Raw genomic sequence first — 20,796 nt, forward strand, 5'->3', positions numbered from 1 at the left:
TCCAGGCACCATTAGAGTGACCCCCAAACCCAGGACCCACAGGGAACTGGGACAGCAGCGTGAGAGAAGGCAAGAGGAGCTCTGGCCAAAGATTTGGGAAAATGCTTTCTTCGCTGCTGAAGATTTCCCAAAATAGCAGGAGTCTGCTGGTGCTGCATCTCCCCTCCCCCGCTCCTAGAGCACTCTGCCCCAGCTCCAGTGCCAAACAGGCCTGAGGAAGGGCAAGGCACGGGCCTTCTGTGCCCCCTTCCCCATCCAGACTCCAGGCCACGGGTCGCTGTCTTTGCTCACTGGAGACATGTCTCCTCTCCTCTTTTAGACTGTAAGCTCCTTGAAGACAAGGACCATGCTTTTGTCTTGTGAACCTCCCTCCTCCCCACTTTCTCATCTATACAGGGCCCAGTACATAACAGGTGTTCAGTAAATGCTCAGTGAAGTATTGTATAAATGAATGAACAGATACGTAGGTAACTAGTGGAATATGTTTTACATATACTAGTAAACTAATATGAATTGGATTTCATAAAGAGCCTACTCGGTACCAGACTTAGTTCTGGGTGTATCAAAGCATTCTCTCTAAGCAAGAAGCTATTAACCTTATTTCACAGGTGATGAAACCAAGGTTTGCAACCAGGTAGGGCAGCCTCCCAAGCTCAGGGCTTTCTATGATACTATACAACCCCCAGGATAATTGGATTGGCTATGCACTGCTGGTGGGAAATTCTGGAACTATTTTAACATCAAATCAGACAGACGTGTTAGAAATAGAAGTTTCTGTTTGTCTTGGGAGTATTTGGTTGTATGTATGAGAAACCAAACTGTATGGGATATGAATTATATTTAGTTAATATAATTGAGATGTGAAAAGCAAAGACTTAAACTAGTTAGGAGTGTATTATTTGCTAATAATAATAATAATAATAATAATAATAGCACTTATACAATGCCTACTTTGTGGCAGATGCTGTTCTAGGCCTGTTAGACAAAAATAACTTATTTCATCTCCACAACAGCTGTGAGCTGGATATTACTATTCTCCCCATTTTGCAGAAAAGGAAACAAGAGACATAGCAAGCATAGGAAAGGAGTCTGGAGGTAGACAGAACGGAGTTGGTTCCATTTTCAACGTCCCAGGTTCCACCTACCTCAGCATATGGCTAAAGGTCACGTCCTTTGTTTTTTTAGAGACAGGGTCTAAAAAAAAAAAAGAAGAAGAAGAAGAGAAGAAGAAGAAGAAGCCTACTCAAGTAGGCTCAACACCTGTAATCCCAGCACTTTAGGAGGTCAAGGTGATAGGATAGCTTGAGTCCAGGAGTTTGAGACCAGCCAGAGCAACACAGTGGACTCTGTTTCTACAAAAACAAAAACAAAAAAATTTTAAAAATTTAAAAAATTGCCAGGCCTGGTGGTATGTGCCTGTAGTCCCAGCTACTCTGGAGGCTGAGGAGGGAGGATTGCTTGAGCCTGGGAGGTTGAGGCTGCAGTGAGCTGTGATCATTCCACTGCACTCCAGCCTAAGTGGCAAAGTGAGACCCTGTCTAAAAAAAAAAATGACCACCCCATAGGGTCCATATTTATCTGTTCCAGTTTCCTCTACAAAGACTGACCTGACCTGCTTTGCCATCCTTAGCATATGGCTAAAGGTCATTTACCAGCTGCAGATGGCTACTGTGGCACCATTCCTCCTATCTGCCGACCACTCTGGAAAAAGGGAAGCCCTCTTAGAACACATCCCTCTAAGCCCCACTGACAGCCTCCTCATGCATCTCATGGGCCACCTCTGCCTGAAAGACTAGGGAAAGTTTTGAGCAGGGCAGGTTGCCTCCTGCTGTCATGAAGCCGAGGCTCCTTTAGAAAGGAGGAAGGCGAGGACAGACTTAGGAGGCAACGCCTGTTGGCAACTCCTAGTCTGATACAACTCCAATGGGATTAAGTAGAAACGGGAAATTTTATTACAAGGATCTGGGAGTGGGGGTGGCTCATGGAAGTAGAATGTATTTAAACCTTAGGAAAGGGCTGGAACTGGGAACTGGAAAGCTGTCAGCACACCTCTGTCTCCTGTCACTTGTCTTTGCCTTCAGATTGTCCTCAGCTCACATGGCAGGTAGCAGATAACCACCCCACGGTGGGCACAGAGGCTCATGCCTATAATCCCAGCATTTTGGGAGGCTGAGGGATTACTTGAGGCCAGCAGTTTGAGGTTACAGTGAGCTGTGGTCATGCTGCTGCATTCCACCCTGGTTGAAAGCAGAGTGATATTCCGTCTCATTAAAAAAACAAAAAACAAAACAAACAAAAAACAGAAGAATATGACCAGGGCCCACATTTACATATTCCAGTTTCCTCTACAAAGACTGACTTGACCTTGGGGGTTCACACACCCACATTGCTGTGGGAGAGACCTGATTTGTTTGTTCTGATCACATGACCATCCTGGTACAAGCAGCTATGGCTGGGATGGGGACCCCATGGTATGTATGAGGCTGCTGGGGCCTACCCCTTTGACCACAAATGGAGGGGAGATGATTGCCATAGATGGGTAATTCTTGGGAGTTGGGAAGTCACCTCCCAAGTCTAGAACTCGCCTCGAAAAGTCAGACCCCAAACATTTCCAGTGATATGGGAACCGACCACTCTTCTTTTTTCAGTATGATACCTGCAGTTGTGCTGAAATTTGCAAAGCTGCAGGCATAGACTCCTTGCTCTTGCCTCACCTGGAGGGAAGGTAACTGAGTAGAGGAGATCCCAGATCTAGGCCCTGCTCGATCCCTTCCCCACCCCTCATGTCCTGTCCTTCCCTTCTCTCCTGAAATAGCAGATAGACGTGCTGTGCTGGGCCCAGGTGGACACAGTAATATTAATCTGCAATTACTGATTCAAGAGGGACTTGGAAGACATATTTACATAAGAATGGAACTTCTGCTGCAGAACTTAGGTACCTTAAGTCCTAGGGTTCAGGGTGGGAGAAGGGGCCTGGGATATGCTCCTAATACCGGCCCCTGGAGCTTGGGATCTGGCCACATAGAGGGCCAGGCCTGGGGCTCTGAAGATGGTGGTCAGACCTGGGGTGGTCAGACCAGGCAGAGAGGCCTGGGAAGGGAGCACAGGTCAGCGGGAGGGTGGGAAATAGTGAGGGGAGAGGAGGGCAATTGTCCTGGCACCTTGGATGTTCTTAGGGGCTGACAGGAGAAAAGCCCCAGCTAAGGGCTAAAAAGCTGCTATTTGCATATGCATTGAGTATCCCTAATGAGGTGTTCTATCTGTCAGGGTCCCCCCAGGAAACAGATGACACACTCACTTGGGGTAATGCGAGGGCAGTTTAATAAAGGAACTGTTTACAAAGGTGTAGGCAGGGGGTTTGGGAACCATATGGGATAACTCCCTGTGCAGTACCCAGGGGCTGGTAAGCAGGAGGTGGCACCACCCCTAGTTCTGAAGGGAGGACAGAGGGAGCGATTTCCTTCTGAAGCCTGGAAGCAGGGGAGCTCTGGTCTGTCAAGGGATGCAGCTGTGCTCACTCTACTGCCTTCTCCTCCCTCTGTTGGCCAAACCCAAGCAGGGCCTCCTTGGATGCAGTTCTCCCACATCTGTCTACCTCCCAGGCGCAGAGCAGGGAGGAGGTGCAGGCAGAGGGCATCCAGCATAAGTGTCAGAGGGCAAAAGGAAATGCTGCAGTCCCTGTTCCTCTCTCCCCAGAGCACCAGAATAACTCATACTAGTTGATCACTGTCTGCCAGGTACTGCTCTAGGTCTTTTAAAGGTAATAACCCCTTTCATCCTCACAACTGCTAAAGAAGTTGATATTGTTATTATCATCCCCAGTTTGGAGAAACTAAGGCAGAGAGAGTGTTTTTCCCAGAGTCACACAGCTAGCAAGGAGGAGGGCTAGGACTGGGCCTCAGGTTGTCTTGCTCCAGAGATTTGGCCTTGCCCTTTGAATCCCTCTTCCCCAGTCCTGCGGCCTTGTTTGAGGGGCCAGGGGTCTATGCCAGGAAAATGGGTTGGTGGGCTCCAAGGATGGGCAGGAGAGCCAAATCCCATGCCACAGGACGGACCCAGGATAGCACTTAGGAAAAACTCCACCTGAGTGACAGTGTGAAAAATCACTTCAGGGTGTAGGTTTGGAGCCAATCTCCCTCCCAGAGGGTCTCTGCTAAGAGGAATGGTCAGGCTCTTCTGGGGAGGAGTAAAGTATGAATGAATTTGAGCCTGAGGATAAGGGGATCAAAAAGGTGCTAATTCCTAATTCCCTGTGGGGTGCAGACCAGGGAGGGAGTGGGGGGAGAAGGGGCCAGTTGGGTTCACTGGCTTCATCCTGTTATTTCCTTGGAGGCATGCAACCATTCAGTGATGGGTATTATTCCATTTCACACACATGTGAAGAAACTTAGGCAGGAAAAAAGTAACCCTACTGTGATTTTCCAGACCTGGAGTAAGGTAGTGGCAGTAGGAAGGGAAGAGAGAGGAAGGGTTGGGGCAAACGTCTTGGAGCAGGAAGGAGCCCCAGTCCTCTAGTCCTCCAGTTTCAACCCTGGGAGCTGCTCATCAGAATCACCTGGGAATTCCATACCTGCCAGCCCAGGACTCTGCTCCCTCAGGGGGATGATTCTAATTCACCCCAGCTCCTGGTCAGGGATCTCCAATCTAGTTCAACCTTTCATTTCATTGCTGAAGAAAGTGACACCAAGGAGTTCACTCTGGGTTAGAGACCTTTGAGAGACGTAGGGTCAGCGGGGCTTGGTGACATGTTGGATGGACCAGGGAAGGAGAGAGGAGGTGGAAGCGACTCAGATGCTACAAGTCAGACAAATGTTAAGGTTTTCCAGGAGTTTTAGTGAACCCAAATTAGTTTTTTTAAAGTTTCTTAAATCTAAAAACTTTATTGAGTGGCCAATATGTTTACCTGGTCACAAATGAAAATAATATAAAAAGGTATTTACTGAGAAGCCTTGATTCCCTTTTTGCTACTTAAAGATAACCTACTAAAATTAGTTTTGATTTATTTTTCTAGTGTATATCAATGCTATTATAAACATATATAAATACATATGTTCTTATTTTTACCCTCTTATTTTCACAAAAGGTACCATGCTATTAAGCTGTTCTGCACTTTGCTTTTTTCACTTTTTTGATATGGATATTCTTCCATATCAAAGCCTAGAGGAAGCCTGGCAGCAGAACAAGACGACCCCTCCACTTACAACAGAGCATGCCCCTCTAGCCATGCATGATGGTGCATGCCTGTGGTTCCAACCACTAGGGAGGCTGAGCTGGGAGGATCGCTTGAGCCCAGGAGGTCAAGACTGCAGTGAGCCATGATAGTGCCACTGCATTCCAACCTGGGCGACAGAGCAAGACCCTGTCTCTCTAAAAATTAAGTAAAATAAATAGAGAAAATCTTCATACTTTTTAACAGCTGCATAATATTCCATTGTGAAGATACACCCTAGTTTATTTGAGCAATCTCCTGTGTCTGAATATTTGGTTGTTTCCTGCCTTTCTGTTCTTTCAAAGAATGGCACAATGAACAATCTCATACGTAAATCACTTTGCACATGTGCAGGTGCCTCTGTGGTCTGTTTTTGCCCTCAACTACCTGTGAAGAGGCGGGTTTGATTTTTCAATTTATAATCTGTCACAGATGGATACTTACATAAAATTCAATAAAAGTGAATTACTAGAGAAATGAATTGAAATAAAACATGCAATATACAAGCCTGAATATTTTGTTATTAGATTCAATACACATAAAATTACTCTGTCAAATTATTGTAAAGATTTTTAAACACTGACTCTCAGATCTCTGCATTTCTGTGACCGTGGAGTTGTTCCAGTGTGTGAATTGACACTGGTTTGTGGAACACACTTCAAGGAGCACGAGTGTAGACACAAAGAATTACGTTGCTAGGTCAAGGGGTAAATACCTGGGTAGTTTTGCCAGATATTGCCAGGATCACCCCACAGGGATTTACCATCTTGCACACCCCAACCCCCACAGCAGTATATGGTAGTGGCCCTCTCCTCACTGCTTCACGGAAAGACTGCAGCATCTAACTTGAATTTTTGCTAAACTGATAGATGAGAAGTGGTATCTCAGTCTATGTTTTAACTTGTGTTGCTCTTATTATGAGTGAGGATAATTGTCATTCATATTTTAAGCTCCTGTTTATATTTATATTCTTTGCCTATTTTTCTACTGGATTGTTAGTCTTTTCCTTCCTGATTCCTAGAAGTTCTATAATCGCTTGATGAATTCATCTTGCTTGCTGTCCAGAAAAGCTGATGCATTGAGAACAGCAGGTTTTTGCAATAGAGAAAGAACTTAATAGATGCAAAGCCAGCTAAGCAGAAAGACAGGAGTTTATCATTATTCAAAGCAGCCTCCCCCAAAATTCAGGTTAAGGCTTTTAAAGGATAGTTTGGGAAGCAGTGGGGCTAGGGAGTGGAGAGTACTGATTGGTTAGGTCGTGGATGAAATCATAGGGAGTTGAAGCCTGTCTTCTTGTGCTGAGTTCAGTTCCTGGGTAGGGGGGTCACACAGTCAGATGAACCAGTTTATCAGTCTGGATGGCACCAGCAGATTCAATAGAATACAGGGTCTGAAAAAATATCTAGAACACCAATCTCAGGTTTTACAATAATGTTATCTATAGGAGCAATTATTAATCTTGTGACATCTGGCTGAATGACTCCTGAGCCATATTGTCTTATCCTGTGGCTAATTTGTTAGTATTACAAAGGAGGTGTGATCCCCAAGCAAGGAAGGGGTTTGCTTTGGGAAGGGGCTGTAATCTTCTCTGCTTCAAAGTTAAACTGTAAACTAAATTCCTTCCACAGTTAGCTTGGCCTAGGCCTAGGAATGAGCAAGGGCAACTTAAAGGCTAGAAGCAAGATGGAGTCTGTTAGGTCAGGTTTCCTGCACTGTCATACTTTTTGCAAAGGCAGTTTCAGTTCTTTATATATTAGGAATATTAGTCTGTTGTTTGTGATATGAATTGCAAACATTTCTTTCTAGTTTGTCATTTTCCTTATGATTTTGATGGATTTTTTTTAAAAAAATTTATTTATTTATTTTTAATTTTTTGTTTTAATTTTTATTTTTAGTAGAGAAAGGGTTTCCCCATGTTGGTCAAGCTGATCTTGAACTCCCGACCTCAGGTGATCCACCCCCCTCAGCCTCCCAAAGTGCTGGGATTACAGGCGTGAGCCACTGCGTCTGGCCTGATTGATGTTGTTTTTGGGGAGGGGAGGGGGAAGTGCAGGTGTTTGCGATTTTAATGTAGTCAAATGTATCAATCTTTTCTTTGATGGCTTCTGGATTTTGAGCCATGGTTTCTCACGCCAAGGTGTAAAGGATCCTGCCTGAATTTTCTTCTAGTATTTTTATGATTTTTATCCTTAACTTTGAAATCTTTTGTCTATTTGAATTTTTTCCTAGTGTATAAAGTATGAGTTATGGATCCAGATTTATCTTTATACAAATAGCTACCCATGGCCTCAGCTCCATTTATTAAAATCCCTAAGATACTACCTTTATCATTAAAACTAATTTTAAACCATTTGGGATCATAAATAGAAAAGGCACTATAATTTGTCAGTTTTGTACAGAATGCTATTACAAGGGAAATTAGCTTTCAGGGAATGATCTATATCTTTGCATTTACTAGAGCAGAGCAAACTCTGAGTAAAATAAATGCAATAGAAATTTATTTTCAAATCCTGTGGGGACACTGATAACCACAAGGAAATTGAGGGAAGTGGGCCCAGATGGAGGGAGCACTTGGTGAGACTTAGCGTTTGCTTTACAGGTCTTCTCCCCTGTCTGCCTCCCGGAGCCAGCACTGCAGAGGGGCCCACCATGCTGCTCGCAGGCCCCCTGGCTGTCTCGCTGTTGCTGCCCAGCCTCACACTGCTGGTGTCCCACCTCTCCAACTCCCAGGATGTCCCCAGTGAGCCCAGCAGTGAGCAGCAGCTGTGCGCCCTGAGCGAGCACCCCACCGTGGCCTTTGAAGGTAAGAGCTGCTTCCTACTTGGCCCTGTCTTGCAATGGCCTTGTCCTGAAGGACTTAGGTCAGACCTTGGCAGGATGTTTCTGGCTGTCGGATGTCCTTGGGATGTTCATTAACAGGTCCCGGGGTCCTGAGACTCTTCCTCTGGTGCTGGATTTTTTTTTTTTTTTTTTTTTTGAGGTGGAGTCTCGCTCTGTCGCCCCGGGCTGGAGTGCAGTGGCTGGATCTCAGCTCACTGCAAGCTCCACCTCCTGGGTTTCGGCCATTCTCCTGCCTCAGCCTCCCGAGTAGCTGGGACTACAGGCGCCCGCCACCTCGCCCGGCTAGTTTTTGTATTTTTAGTAGAGACGGGGTTTCACCGTGATAGCCAGGATGGTCTCGATCTCCTGACCTCGTGATCCACCCGTCTCGGCCTCCCAAAGTGCTGGGATTACAGGCTTGAGCCACCGCGCCCGGCCAAGGTGCTGGATGTTTTAAGAAGGATGGGCAGCAATGGGCTGGAGGGGTCTAATTTTTGTCTCTTGGTAATTTATTCAGGCCCTTCATGCATGCCAACCTGGGGGAAGGGGAGTCTTTTGCTAGAAAAGGAAGTTGTGGATGCCCTGGGTGGAGGTAGCCAGGGGTCTCAGCATGACTCACGCATTAGGAGGTACCTGGAGATCTCTGGAAAGCTTCCTTCTGCTCTAAGGGGCTGCAGGGATCCCTCTCTTTAGGGTCTTGGGAAACCTCAGTGCAAGGGCCCTGATGACTCATAACTCCTTCTGTTTGTCAAGGGAGGGTATGAGAATGTGCTACTAAAGTGTTTCCCAAACTGTGATCTGTAAATCACTGGACATATTCCAAGGGGTCTGTAAATTCTTGATAAGAGTTTCTAAAATTAGTATATACATTCTAATACTTGCTAAAAAACAAAACACAAATACCAGAGCATCCCAGACATTCTCTCACGATCTGTTACCCAGTTTGGGTGGGTCCTGGTTGTGTTACAGTCACATTAGTACTTCATGAACCACCACCTACTTGGCAGCTCACACTGGGATCTGCAGATGTAGTCTCAGGAGTCCCTAGGCTCTTAAGTTGGATTGACACTGGCCGGTTTCCTCCTCATAGTAACCCTGTTGGGGAGGCAGTGCAAGGAGATTGTCACTGCCTTTTACAGGTGGGAAGCCTAGGCGTGGCGGGCCAGAGAGGCTTGTCAGAGCCAGTCCTCAGTGCTGGGCTCCTGACTCCACGTGCAGTGCTCCGTCCACTGCCCACTGCAGAGCGATCAGGTGCTCTACCCTCCAGTGGCCCATACGGGAGGACATGCAGAGCCCCATCCTGCAGGCGTGGGTGGGGCACAATGGAACCCGATTGGAAAAATCAACCAATGAGGCCTAGGATTTGAGGGGTGGGAGAGGCAGTATGTATGAGAGTCTGGGGGTGTTGAGGAAGGGTGGGATTCCCAGCTGTGGGCTGGTTCCTCTCAGGGAGGAAGGTTTCCAGCTGTCTTCTCGGCACTGTCTTGTTTGAGCTGGGATCCAAGGCTTTGAAGGCTTAAGTGGATTCGAGTAAATTAACAATGTCCTAAGCCTGCAAAATGCATGCACACCCTCAGACTTCTGATGGCTCCTGGAGTGCTGGTGGCTGTCACTGAAGAGGACAGAGGGGGACAGAAGGAGTGGATTCTTAGGGCTACCCACCTCACATTGGGGCCCCTGTGGCAGCTCCTAATGAAACATTTCCTCCCAGGGGCTTTGTTGGGGGCACTATCGGCCTGGCTGAGTCTGGGGGCAGGGACATGGAAGGAGAGCCGGGGAATCCCTGTCCCCCGACCAGGCAGGTCTCCATGTGTGCAAATTAGATTGGGGGAGGAAGTCAGAGAGGTGGGAGATATCTTCCTTGTGTGCCTGGGGTCCTTGAGACCATTTTGGATCCTCAGGTATGAATTGAATGAATCTGACTTCTCACCCACCCCCCCCTACAGAATGAAGGAATGCCCTCCTCCCCTTCCGCATTCTGACAGCTTTGAGTTTTCCTATCCATTTGCCGAATTTGTATTGGGCCCTGCTTTGTGCCAGGTACAGAAGGGGATGCTGCGGGGCCTTGGAGGTGAACAAAAGTTTCCTTTGTGTACCTAATGATCTTGTATTGTTGGTTAAAAGTCACTGCCTTTGGTCCCTCAGCCCAGCTGGTACTGGTTCTGGTCTTGGACCAGGACTGGTTCTCTTGTGTTCCTACATCCCTTAGCACGGCTGAGCACACAGTAGGGACTCAGTTCACATTGGGCAAAGGACTGTGCTCTGGGATGCTGTGCTCAGAAGTTGCCCTAATCAAGGACAGCACCAACCCCAGCCTCCAAGCCCCCTAGGATGTTACACTTCCTTTCTGACCAATCTGTAGGCTGCCAGCTTGTAACTGTGAGTTTCCCTCTCCCCTGACACCCGACTGAGCTGTGAATAACCCCTAAACACCCTAGAGGAGCTGCCAGTCGCAGAACCTGACTGCTGTTTTTCTGTTGTGTAAGGTTAAATTTTCTCCTGTGGGTTTCTCTTAGGGAGGGCCAAGCTGTGTTTCTCTTCAGCCTGCATTTTCTCTCATTTGCCAGTGTTACCTTTCCAGGCAGCAGGAGAAGCCAGCCTGGACTTAATACTGGTGGTGGTTAATCCACAAGGTGGGTAATTGAATTGACTATAATTAAAATCACAGGCACGTCATGGAGAATGTCATTTTTCTCTTAAAGTCACCATCCAAAGCCTTTGCCATACACGGAGCTCAGAACGTGCTTGGTGTTTTAAAGACAGCCTTCCCTCTGGTCCCCTTGGCCTGTTTAATACAAGCAGTCTGGTTCCCTTCCTAAGGCTCCCCAAGGCTCCCCGTGCTATGCCCGGCCCCTTCTGTCCCCACTTCCCCCATCCCCCTTGCCCATGTTGGTCGGGGCTATGGGAGAGGGACTGAAACTGGAAGGGGCCACCACCCTCCATGCCTCCACTCCTACCTCCCCATTTTTATCCCAGCTTCTACCCTGTTTCCTCTTCTTTTCCCCTCCTCCCCAAGAAAGAGCCTAAGTGAAGACTGAGCTGGGAAGTCCCCAGAAGGAGTATCCACTGCAGACCCATCATGCCACCTCCTCCTTCATTCAGCTGCCTACATCTGGAATACCTTTGTTGAAAGGGAAGAAGGGAATTAAGGTGTAACCTGTTTGCTGCTGTTAGGGAGCACCCAGTCTCACAGGGACAGAGAAGACCCCGCCCTACACATACAGAAAATATTTGACCACATTCAGAGTAACAATAACACACAATGTGAATGGAATGAAAAGGATAGAGAGAATGTGGAACAAAATAAGATCAGGGTGGAGAGGCTATAATCCAGGAAAGCTTCCTGGAAGAGGAGGACCCTTGGTTTCATTTCTAAGGTAATATAATATTTATCCAGGATTTCTGAGAGGTCAGCTAAAAACCTAACCCACCAGACTCGAGATCCACTTCTTATCCTATATTGCCCAAAGACCATCATGACTACATGACAATTCTTGCCAACCTATAATCACCTGCTGGGGGCAAAGGCAGGTCCAAGGGGTTTGCTTCATTTTGCTGCAGAATTTCTTTCTTCTTCTTTTTTTAATCATGCCTATCACAGTTTTCTGAAAAACATCCAACTCGCAAAACCTTCAGTTCTCCAGGGAGCGATTAAGTGTTTGCCTGTCGTGCAGAAATGGAGGGCTGCTTTTACTCTGTAGTGGAGGGATAATGAGCAATGATTTATTTCCCTTGGATTACACACACAGTCTCTCTCTCTCTCTCTCTCTCTCTCTCTCTCCCACACACACCCCTCCTCCCGGCCGGAGCGCCCCGGCCCTTGTGTGAGTCATTTGCTAAGGCACTATGGGGAGAAAGCACAGTGCCTCCCATTACCCCGTAATCTTTACCACCATCGACATGAAAGTCCCTCTGCTCCATGGCTCTCTCCTTACTGGTGCCAGTTCCCATCCATCCATGGGTCATGCATAGGCTGAGGGAGAGCTCTCAGGAGGCTGTGAACCAAGAAGGGAGAAGTATGTCTCCAGCAGGAGGGAAACAGAGAGAGTCAGCTGGCACTTTCTAAGCAGGCCCTCCCAGACCACTCCCCATCCGCCCAGAGGCTGTGAGGTCTCCTCTCTGCCCACCCAATCCCTTTGAAAGGCCTTGATTGGGAACAACCTTCCTTAGAGGCAGGGTGGACACTGACTGCCCAATTTCTGCACTTCCCCCCTCTGCAGAATCTTGTCTGAAAATCCAATTCCCCTCATACAAGCAGGGATTGAGGATTGTTCATATATTCGTTCAAACACTGCTAGGTGCTGAACTGAGACTGGAGATCTAGGAAGCAAAGTCTTTCTTGGCCCCCAGGGCAAACTACCAGGCTAGACACACAGTGTGGCAGTAAAGTAGAAAACTATGGGAGCCCTTACCCATGGCTTGGAGCAGTCAGGGAAGGCTTCTTGGAGGAAGTAGGGATGGGGGTGAACAGGAATTGTTCCATCGAGGGAGAACAGAAGCACAAAGGTTTGCAGGCTCTTGTGGGATGGACTTGGGGAAGTATGAAGTGTTTGTTTAGTGTGGCTGGGGTGGAGAGTTTAGGGAATGTAAAAGGTGAAGCATCATTCTTTCAGGGGATCAGTAAATAATCACTGTGCCAGGCACTGGACTTGGGATGACAGCGGACCAGAACCCAAGGGCCTTCACAAGAGTTGGACTTTTCCTGGGGGTGGTTGGGAGCTGTGGATGGGTTCTGGGCTGGGGAGTGACATGACCACATTTGCATTTGAGAACAAGCGCTCTGGTTGCTTTGTGGGAAAGTGACTAAAGGGGCAGGCGTGGAAACCAGGCTGGTTAGGAGGCTGTTGGCACTGCTCCAGACAAGAGCTAGTGGTGGCTTGGATAGGAGTGGGATACAGTGGGAAAACAGTGGATGGATTTCAGAGGCAGTTTAGAGGTAGAACAGGCAGGATTTGCCAGTGTATACTCATGTGGCTAGTGAGGGTCTGCGGGAAGTCAAGGGTGAGTATAGCTATCCCTTCATGCCTCTGCAGGGAGAGTAATGCCCTCCTCTGAGCTAAGGAATGTGGCAGAACAGTGACTACAACACCCACTCCCAAGTCCCTTGGGCCACAGAGGTGGGCAGGTGGCACCAGGTCTCCTGGGTGGCACTGCCCCACTTCCCCCCGATTTTCACCCTTCTGTGGTCTGCTGCGGTGCAGTTGGGAGCCCCTGGCCCAACAGTAACCACAGTGTTGCCTCTCCCTTCACCAGATCTGCAGCCATGGGTCTCTAACTTCACCTACCCTGGAGCCCGGGATTTCTCCCAGCTCGCCTTGGACCCCTCCAGGAACCAGCTCATTGTGGGAGCCAGGTAACAAGGGGCAGAAGGGTGGGGGCCGGAAGTGCAGGGGCTTGGAGCTGGGTGGAGAGAATAGTATTCAGGATGAACTCACCTGGGCAGACCCATGTGCTGGGCCCCATCCTCTCTGCTGGGCCCCCTCCATGTGGATGTCTGTCCCCCACAGAAGGAAGCCTGTTTTGGCTGGGTGGGGGTGGGGGTGACTCTTGACTTCACAATCTCAGCCAGCTGCAGGCCTCTGTGGTTGGCAGTTAGTGAGGGCAGGGATGCCTGCTGACAACCTCCTGCCTGGTCCCTGCTTGGCTGCCAGAATGGCTTTCTGGGCCAGTTCCCTGGAAGCTCCATGCAGAGAAGGTACCCAGGAGCCCCCTGCCGGTCAGCCGGCGGCCTGCACCTGGGACGGCTGGGTAGGGGTAGAACCTTTCCCGAAGGACCTTACCTGCCTGTGGCCTGACTTCTTCGTCCACTGTTCAGATCCAATATCCAACAGATAGTACTCTCCGGGGGAACCTGTGGAGACTTTCAGGGTGGACTAGGAGGAGCTCATTCCTCATGAAACCACAGACCACTGGCTCTGGTAGGGAGGGGGCTTAGAGAGGGCCGATTCCAGAGGGTCTCACGGTGCAGTCCCTGGCACAGCAGCACCTGAGAATGTGTTGGAAATGCAGATTCTTGGGTCTTTCTCAGACCTCTTGAGTCAGAAACTCTGGGAAGAAGCAACCTGTGTTTTAGCAACCCTTCCAGGTGGCCTGATCACACTCAAGTTTGAGAATCTCTGGTGTCATCCAACCGTCCTCATTTAAAACAGGCGGTAGCAGAGGCCCTGAGAGGGGAAGGTGACCTTCCCAGCATCACATAGCATGGTAACAATAGGGTGTGGGGACTAGAGCCAGGTCTCCTTAACCCAGGCCTAGAGTTTCTCTGCAAGTCTGTCTGTGTCATTGCCTGGGACTGCACTATTTTTCAGCTCTGCAGCCCAGAAGTTCTGACTTAATGGGTGTGGGGTTGGTGAGAGGGTGGCCACTGGGTTGGGCACTTCTGGGCCACGCTGTAGCTGACCATCCTTGCCCTGGAGCTTTCCTTAGTGTCCCCACCCCTTCATTTGCTGTATGAAAATGAGGCAAGTCAGGAACAGAGCTCTGAATTAGGTATGGATGAGCTGGGTTCCTGTCCTGGGTTAGTTATAGATGAACTGGGTTCCTGTCCTGGGGGATCTTGACCTTGGAGCCTCAGTTTCCTCATCTGTAAAGTCTGGGTTACTGTCTCTGTGCCACCAATCTTACAGGGCTGCTGTGAAGCTGGGCCTGAAAGCATTTTCCTTTTAATTTTTTAATTTTTAAATTAACTATTTTGTCTTATGGTAGGACATTCAAAAGGTACAGAGGGGTATATGGTGAAAAGCAGGGCCACCCCCTCAAACAAGCAGGACCCCCAACTGAAGGTGCACCCAGTCCATATGCAAGTATACAAGAGGATGGACTTTATTTTCCCAGCAAAGAGAGTAATTGTTTTACTCTCTATTTTGAGATGATTGTAGATTTACGTACAGTTGTAAGAAATAATAGAGAGAGATCCCATACACCTTTCACCCAGTTTCCCCCAAGGCTAACATCTTGCATTACTGTAGGACAACATTACAATCAGGAAACTGGCCTTGATGTGATCCTTCAACCTAATTCTGATTTCTCCCGTTTTACATGTGTACTTTAACAAACCTAGATGGTAGCATCCGAAGATTCTGCTCTGAGCCTTATGAAAGCATTTCGAAAGCTGCCATTTATTCCGCACTGGCCATGGGCCAGGCATGTGCTATATATGTAGTAAGTCAGTTATTGCATGTAGTAAATGTAGTAAATCACACGTGTTTAATCTAATACATGTAGTAAATTATGCCTGCAGTAAATCATTGAATCTTCACAAGTGGGTGAACCCAGGAAGTGGGTTCTATGTACCCCCATTTTATGGACCAGGAAACTGAAGCTTGGAGAGGTTAGGTTACCCTGTGACTGTGGTCACACTGTTCTTCCTGATCTGCTCTGCGGCTTCCCCAGAAGGTGTTTATGTTTTCTGTCTGGAGGCTTCCCACACACAGATGGAGGGACACTTTTTCCTGCATCCTTGAGCCTGGCTATGCCCTCAGATGGACGAGAAAATCAATTCTAGACCTGGTCCCTCAGGCTTCTTAGAACCAACGTAGCGGGTCCTTGGCCACTTTCTTTTCCTGTCTCCAGCTCATTTTCCTTCCTCCTTTTCTTCTGCCTGATATTGTCTTCCCTTCTTCTTGACCCCTGGACCTCTGGAATTCAGGCTAGGGAAATTTTATATTCATTTATAACCCTCCTTGTTCCACAAGGGATTTAGGATGGGTCAGGCTATAGAGATTTCTCTCTGTTCTCATATTCCAGCTCCCAGGAGAGCTGACTGCGATGTTGTGATGAATGATTTTTGATGGGATAAAAATGAATAAAGTGATGCAATGTTTCCCCTAATTTGTTAAAGCTGTGAGCAGATGCCTGTGTTACCTGAGCAGGCAGCTGGGGCACAGCCATAAGCTGGAGCTCATCTGTTCCCAGCCCAGGAGGGTGGGACGGGGGAGAGCTCTGCTAAGGACTTGGGGAGGGGGTTGGGGAAGGACAGCAGAGGCCTGGAGCCAAGGTCACCCAGGAGGCCCCCCCAGCCCCAGGACAGCAAAGAAGCTGAGTGGGACCTGGGCCTGGAGCCAGAGCTGGGAAGAGAAGCCTCTCGGCCTGCGGCGTCTCCTTCCGGCTCTGGATTCCTTCAACACGGGCCCCTCTTTCTCTTTCTGGCCCACTCCACAGCCTTTCCCCTCATTTCCCTTCCAGCTGAGGTAGGCCAGAACTTTCTAAAGTCTTTATTCCTAAAAAGTTTAGGAACCGAAATAGGAATAGCCAGAAGAAGACAGAAGAACCAAAGCAAGAAAATTGTTGGGGAAACCAAGACTTTACATCTGTTCAACATGAACAGAGCCTTTTAATGTGCATCACACCATTCCTCTGTCTCCACAGTCCTGTGAAATAAGAAAGACAGCCATTCACTTCCCCATTGTACAAATGCAGGCACTGAGGCTCTCAGAAGGTGGCAGGTGGCTGAGCTGGAATTCTCCCTGTCTGTGCACAGTGGCCTTCTGGCTCCAGCGTCCATGCAAAGAAATTGCAGCAGTGGCTGACACTTATGATACTCAAAAAGTGTCTGATATCATTATTACTAGTAGTAGTATCCTCTTGATTACTGAAGGTGAAAACGGCTTGAGGTAGGTGAGCCTGGGAGCCCTGTGCAGGCTGGACTGTGGGGAGAAGGATGGTGAGGTGGTGGATGGGGTTGTTTGGGCTAGAGGAGAGAGGGTGGTCCAGCGAGGTGGCCACAGAAAGGTCAGACCCGGAGTCACTGACTGCTGGAGAGACTGTAGGAGATGAACAAACAAACCGGACTCAGGACCCTGGGACGTGGAGCCAGGAGAGATGGCTGGCCTGTGTGAGGAGGGGTGGGTCAGGGTGGCGGGCCGGGGTAGGAGGAAGCTGGCTGTCTGCATCCCTGTAAGAGTGCTGTGAGGCTTTATGTTTAACAGCCTCCATGTTTGGAAAAGGTGGGGTCAAGGGGTTCCTCTCTGGGCCAGCTGAGTTGGCTGGGAGCAGAGACAACATGGGACTTGGAGGAAAGTCTGGGTTTGAATCCTGACTCCTTCACTTACTATCTTGGTGACTTGGGCCATTTACCCACGTTGCTTCATCATCTGTAACATGGAGCTTCCTGGATTTCTTCCCAGGGTTGTGTGAAGATTAAGTGAGCAAATGGAGGTAAAGCTCTCCTTGGGGGTTGACCCTAGGCAATCAGCCCCCAGTCCTGGCATCCCAGGAGGCCCGAGCCAGGAAGCTGCTCCCTGGGTCCTGCGTGTAGAACCAGCGTCACTTAGGATGTCTGTTTCCATTTTCACAGGAACTACCTCTTCAGACTCAGCCTTGCCAATGTCTCTCTTCTTCAGGTACGATTGCTTTCTTCCCTTCCCTTCCTGTAATTTCCCCTATTCCAGAGCCCAAGGCAGGGCAACGCAAGTGGTGCCATTCAGAATTCAGCCTCTAAAGTTGAAAACAGGAGCCACTTGTTCTTTTCACTGGCCATGGACTCAGACCCTAGCTATCAGGGTCACTGCAGGGAATGTATGTAGAGGCGGGGTGTGGCTCACACAAACACAGAGGCATACAGGGCTCTTGCATCATGCAGCAAGGCTGCTAATGAGGAAGGGAGGAAAAGAACACCAGGCTGGGGTGACCAACTGTCTCTGACTGAGAATGCAGAACTTCCAGGGCAAAAACTGGGACAATCCTGGGCAAACTGGATTGGTTGGTTATTGTAAGTCCCCAACCTGGATCCACAGGAGGGTCTCTGAGTTCAGGCCTCCACAGAAAGAGTGTTCCTAGTTCCTTTCCTAGCCCAGTCTGAAAGATCCCATTCTAACTCAGCATTTTCTCTGAGCTTTGATTGATTTATTATCTGCTGCCAGGAAGGACTTCCCAAGCATAATTCCCTAAGTGCTCTGAGAGGCGTTTTAATGGGACTCCTTGATCCAGAACATTTATCCCAGATTGAGAAACAGATGCCAAACCATCTTTGCAGAGGCTGAATATTGTAGAGAAAGGAAGGCCATCTCTTCTTCTTCAATGAGGGGAGAGCCTCAATTCTCATGTCTAGGAGACATGTTCTGGTCTCCCAATGATTAAGCATTCATTGAGCACTTACTGTGTACCAGAACTCAACTAGGGGCCATGGGACTATAAGAAATGCAGAGTCTCTGGCCTTCAGGAAAATATGATGAGTGACTAACCTAATCAGAAGTTAGAACTTAATCATGTGCTGGGCTGTTTGGTATGGAGTTTCACTGCCACAGGGGAGACCTTCCTGGGAAGCTGGTATGACATTCTGGCCATACCTGGGTCCACACACCCAGGGACATTGCAGCTCTTGGCTGGTTGCTAGAGGGGAGGTATAAGGAAGCAGAAAATGTGTGCCCATTGGAAGGGAAGAGTTGGGAGGAACTAAGGCAAATTGAAAGAAAATGCCATTCATCTGTCCATCTGTCCATCTATCTGTCCATCTGTCCTTCTATCCATATCTTTACTAGCCAGCCTGCCCATCCATCCATCCATCAATTCACCCACCCAATAAACATTTGTTGAATAACTACTGAAGGCCAGTCTTATCCTAGGCATGGTACAAGGCATTTGAGTTCCAAAGTGAATCAGGCCTGGTACCTTGCCACAAGGAATATGCACATAAGAGATCACATATGATTCCCTTGAGGGGCTATGCAGCGTATTCCTGGGATCTGGGCTGGAGCGAGGCAGGGGATGTTCCCCAGAAGCAGCATCTTGTGGCCTGTCAGCTCAGTCACGGGCAGCCAGTCCAGAGCCTAGTTTCCAATTGGCAGGAAAGTAAGCCAAGATGCCAAACTCAGCAGGTCGGGGCCTGGGGGAAGCCAGTGCAGAGGAGGTTCAGAGTGGGCGGGAGGAAGTGGACCCAGGGGGCCCACCCTGAGCTCCAGGCAGCTGGCTTTTTATTTGGTTCCTGTGGTGTGCAGATGAAGGCCTTCTGGGAGTGTAATGTGGCTGAAGGGAGGAAGAGAAATAGATACACAGAAATAAAAGCAAGGCGGTTAAGACTCTGCGCTTGATGACTGAATTCTGGGGTTTGGTTCATCCAGGTCAGTGTTGACCCTGGTGTCAGCCTGGGGCAGGTATCTTATGGCAGCCCATAGCTCAGGCTTGGAGCAGGGTCTCAGCTCCAAGGGCATTCCCTGAAGGGCCCTACAGACAAGCCCCCAAAGTGCAAGGAACTGGCTTGACCACCTTTCCCAACGTGTCTCTTAGGGGCCTGACCTCAGTATTTCAGACTGGATTCACCGTGACAGAACTAAGGAAATAAATACATTTTATGTCCACATTTCCACCCTGGTGTGTGCCATCTGTCCACAGAGGGGAGAGAACAAGCAAGAGGTTGGGGCGGGCCGTCCAGTGTCCCCTGGAGCAGACCTTGGCCTCTGGTCTTCAGTGCCGGGTCCTCCTGTCTGTTGTCTGGCCTGGTGAGGAAGCCCCGACTTATAACTCTCAAAGCCTGACTTCAGGGGCTGTCCTGCCAGTGCCCTCTCTGGGGGCTTTGGGTCCCTGGTTATAAGCTTTCAGTTCTCAGTGTCTGCTGTCACCAGCAACCAAGTGCTAAAAATGATCTGCACCACTTCGCTGACAGGGGCGGCTGGGCCAGGGTCCCCCAGCCCAGCTTCCTCTACTCTCTCTGTGGCCTGGGTCTACGCTTGGGTTAAAACTCCCCATTAAGGAGCTAACTGATTCTCCCACTTGGCCCCAGGGCATGATTTAAGCAAACTTAAAACTCAGTGCTTTATTGATAGTTTAAATAATTAACATTCCGTAAAGAAAAATCTAAATGTAAACAGTTTTTGCAAACCAGTATCCATTAAGGGACTTCTAAGTACCTAACCCCTATTAAACAATTTATGTAAACCACTCTTCCTTAAAGAAAATTGAATGCCCAACTCCTTCCCAATCCTCCAAGCTCTGAAGTAGGGAAGAGGTGCAGCTGGAGCAGATGGGGCAGTGTGTGTGTTGGGGATGGAGGAGTAGGAGGAAATCAAATCAGCTCACCTGTATGGTTATTTATCAGTCTAACTTAATAAACTGGTACCGGGAAAGAAAAGGAGGCCAGTGATCGACAGCATCCCCCGGCTGCTGAGAGGACAAGCATGATGAGCTGTCTTGGAGTTGGCAATTAGGAGCTCGTGAGCGACCTTTGCCAGAACAGTTCCATGGGACGACCTGGCTGGAGGCCTAATTGCAACAGATTTATGATCTTGGTTTGCCAGATATCCTGCGAGGCAGAAACGAGGACTGTTCTGCACATATGCATCAGAACGCATAATGGGGCTTTGTTCGGGCCTGGGCAGACATGGAGGGCAATGCCTGAGCTCTCTTCCAGTTTATCTCCACGTCCTCCAAGCTCAAATCTGGCAGCCCTGGAGTGGTTTGAAGTTTAAACTCCACTAAGCAGTGGACTTAATGCTCCAAAAATGTGTTGACACTCAGCCATTGTCCCTGGCCCCCAAGTGTCCGTGGGAGTTGCTGAATTTACAGGGAGATGATCCACGTCCCTGAGTGTTGTCTGCTTCCTCTCACAGCATGAAAACCACAGAGCTACTGTTACTAGAGATCATCCTGGAATTTCTGGGACAGCCCTTGTTTAAAGCACTCTGTTCCAGATTGATCAGACACATCTCTCTCCACCCCTTCACAAAACTCCACTAAAAAGAGTGAGAAATTTTAAAGTGTACACATTCACAACAACAGAGAGAATGAAAAAGATGTCAGTGAAGAAGAGATTATGCATTCTGGGGCAATGGAAA

At 48.6% G+C, this 20,796-nt stretch overlaps 1 protein-coding gene across 2 annotated transcripts in view; it reads left to right on the top strand.

The window, feature by feature from the left end:
* SEMA5B (sema domain, seven thrombospondin repeats (type 1 and type 1-like), transmembrane domain (TM) and short cytoplasmic domain, (semaphorin) 5B) overlaps window positions 1-20,796 on the top strand; it is a 121,478-nt gene that overhangs the window by 72,900 nt on the left and 27,782 nt on the right. For both annotated transcript variants that reach the window (XR_001002758.1, XM_011950797.1), the window contains 3 exons: window positions 7,809-8,012; window positions 13,283-13,382; window positions 17,325-17,370. Coding sequence is in view for 1 of the 2 variants with exons in the window: in XM_011950797.1 (XP_011806187.1) it covers window positions 7,859-8,012; window positions 13,283-13,382; window positions 17,325-17,370 (300 nt within the window). In the remaining variant the exon portion in view is untranslated. The remainder of the gene's footprint in view (window positions 1-7,808; window positions 8,013-13,282; window positions 13,383-17,324; window positions 17,371-20,796) is intronic.

Source organism: Colobus angolensis, unplaced genomic scaffold (genome assembly GCF_000951035.1).
Source record: "Colobus angolensis palliatus isolate OR3802 unplaced genomic scaffold, Cang.pa_1.0 Scaffold31, whole genome shotgun sequence".
NCBI classification, from domain to species: Eukaryota; Metazoa; Chordata; class Mammalia; order Primates; family Cercopithecidae; genus Colobus; species Colobus angolensis.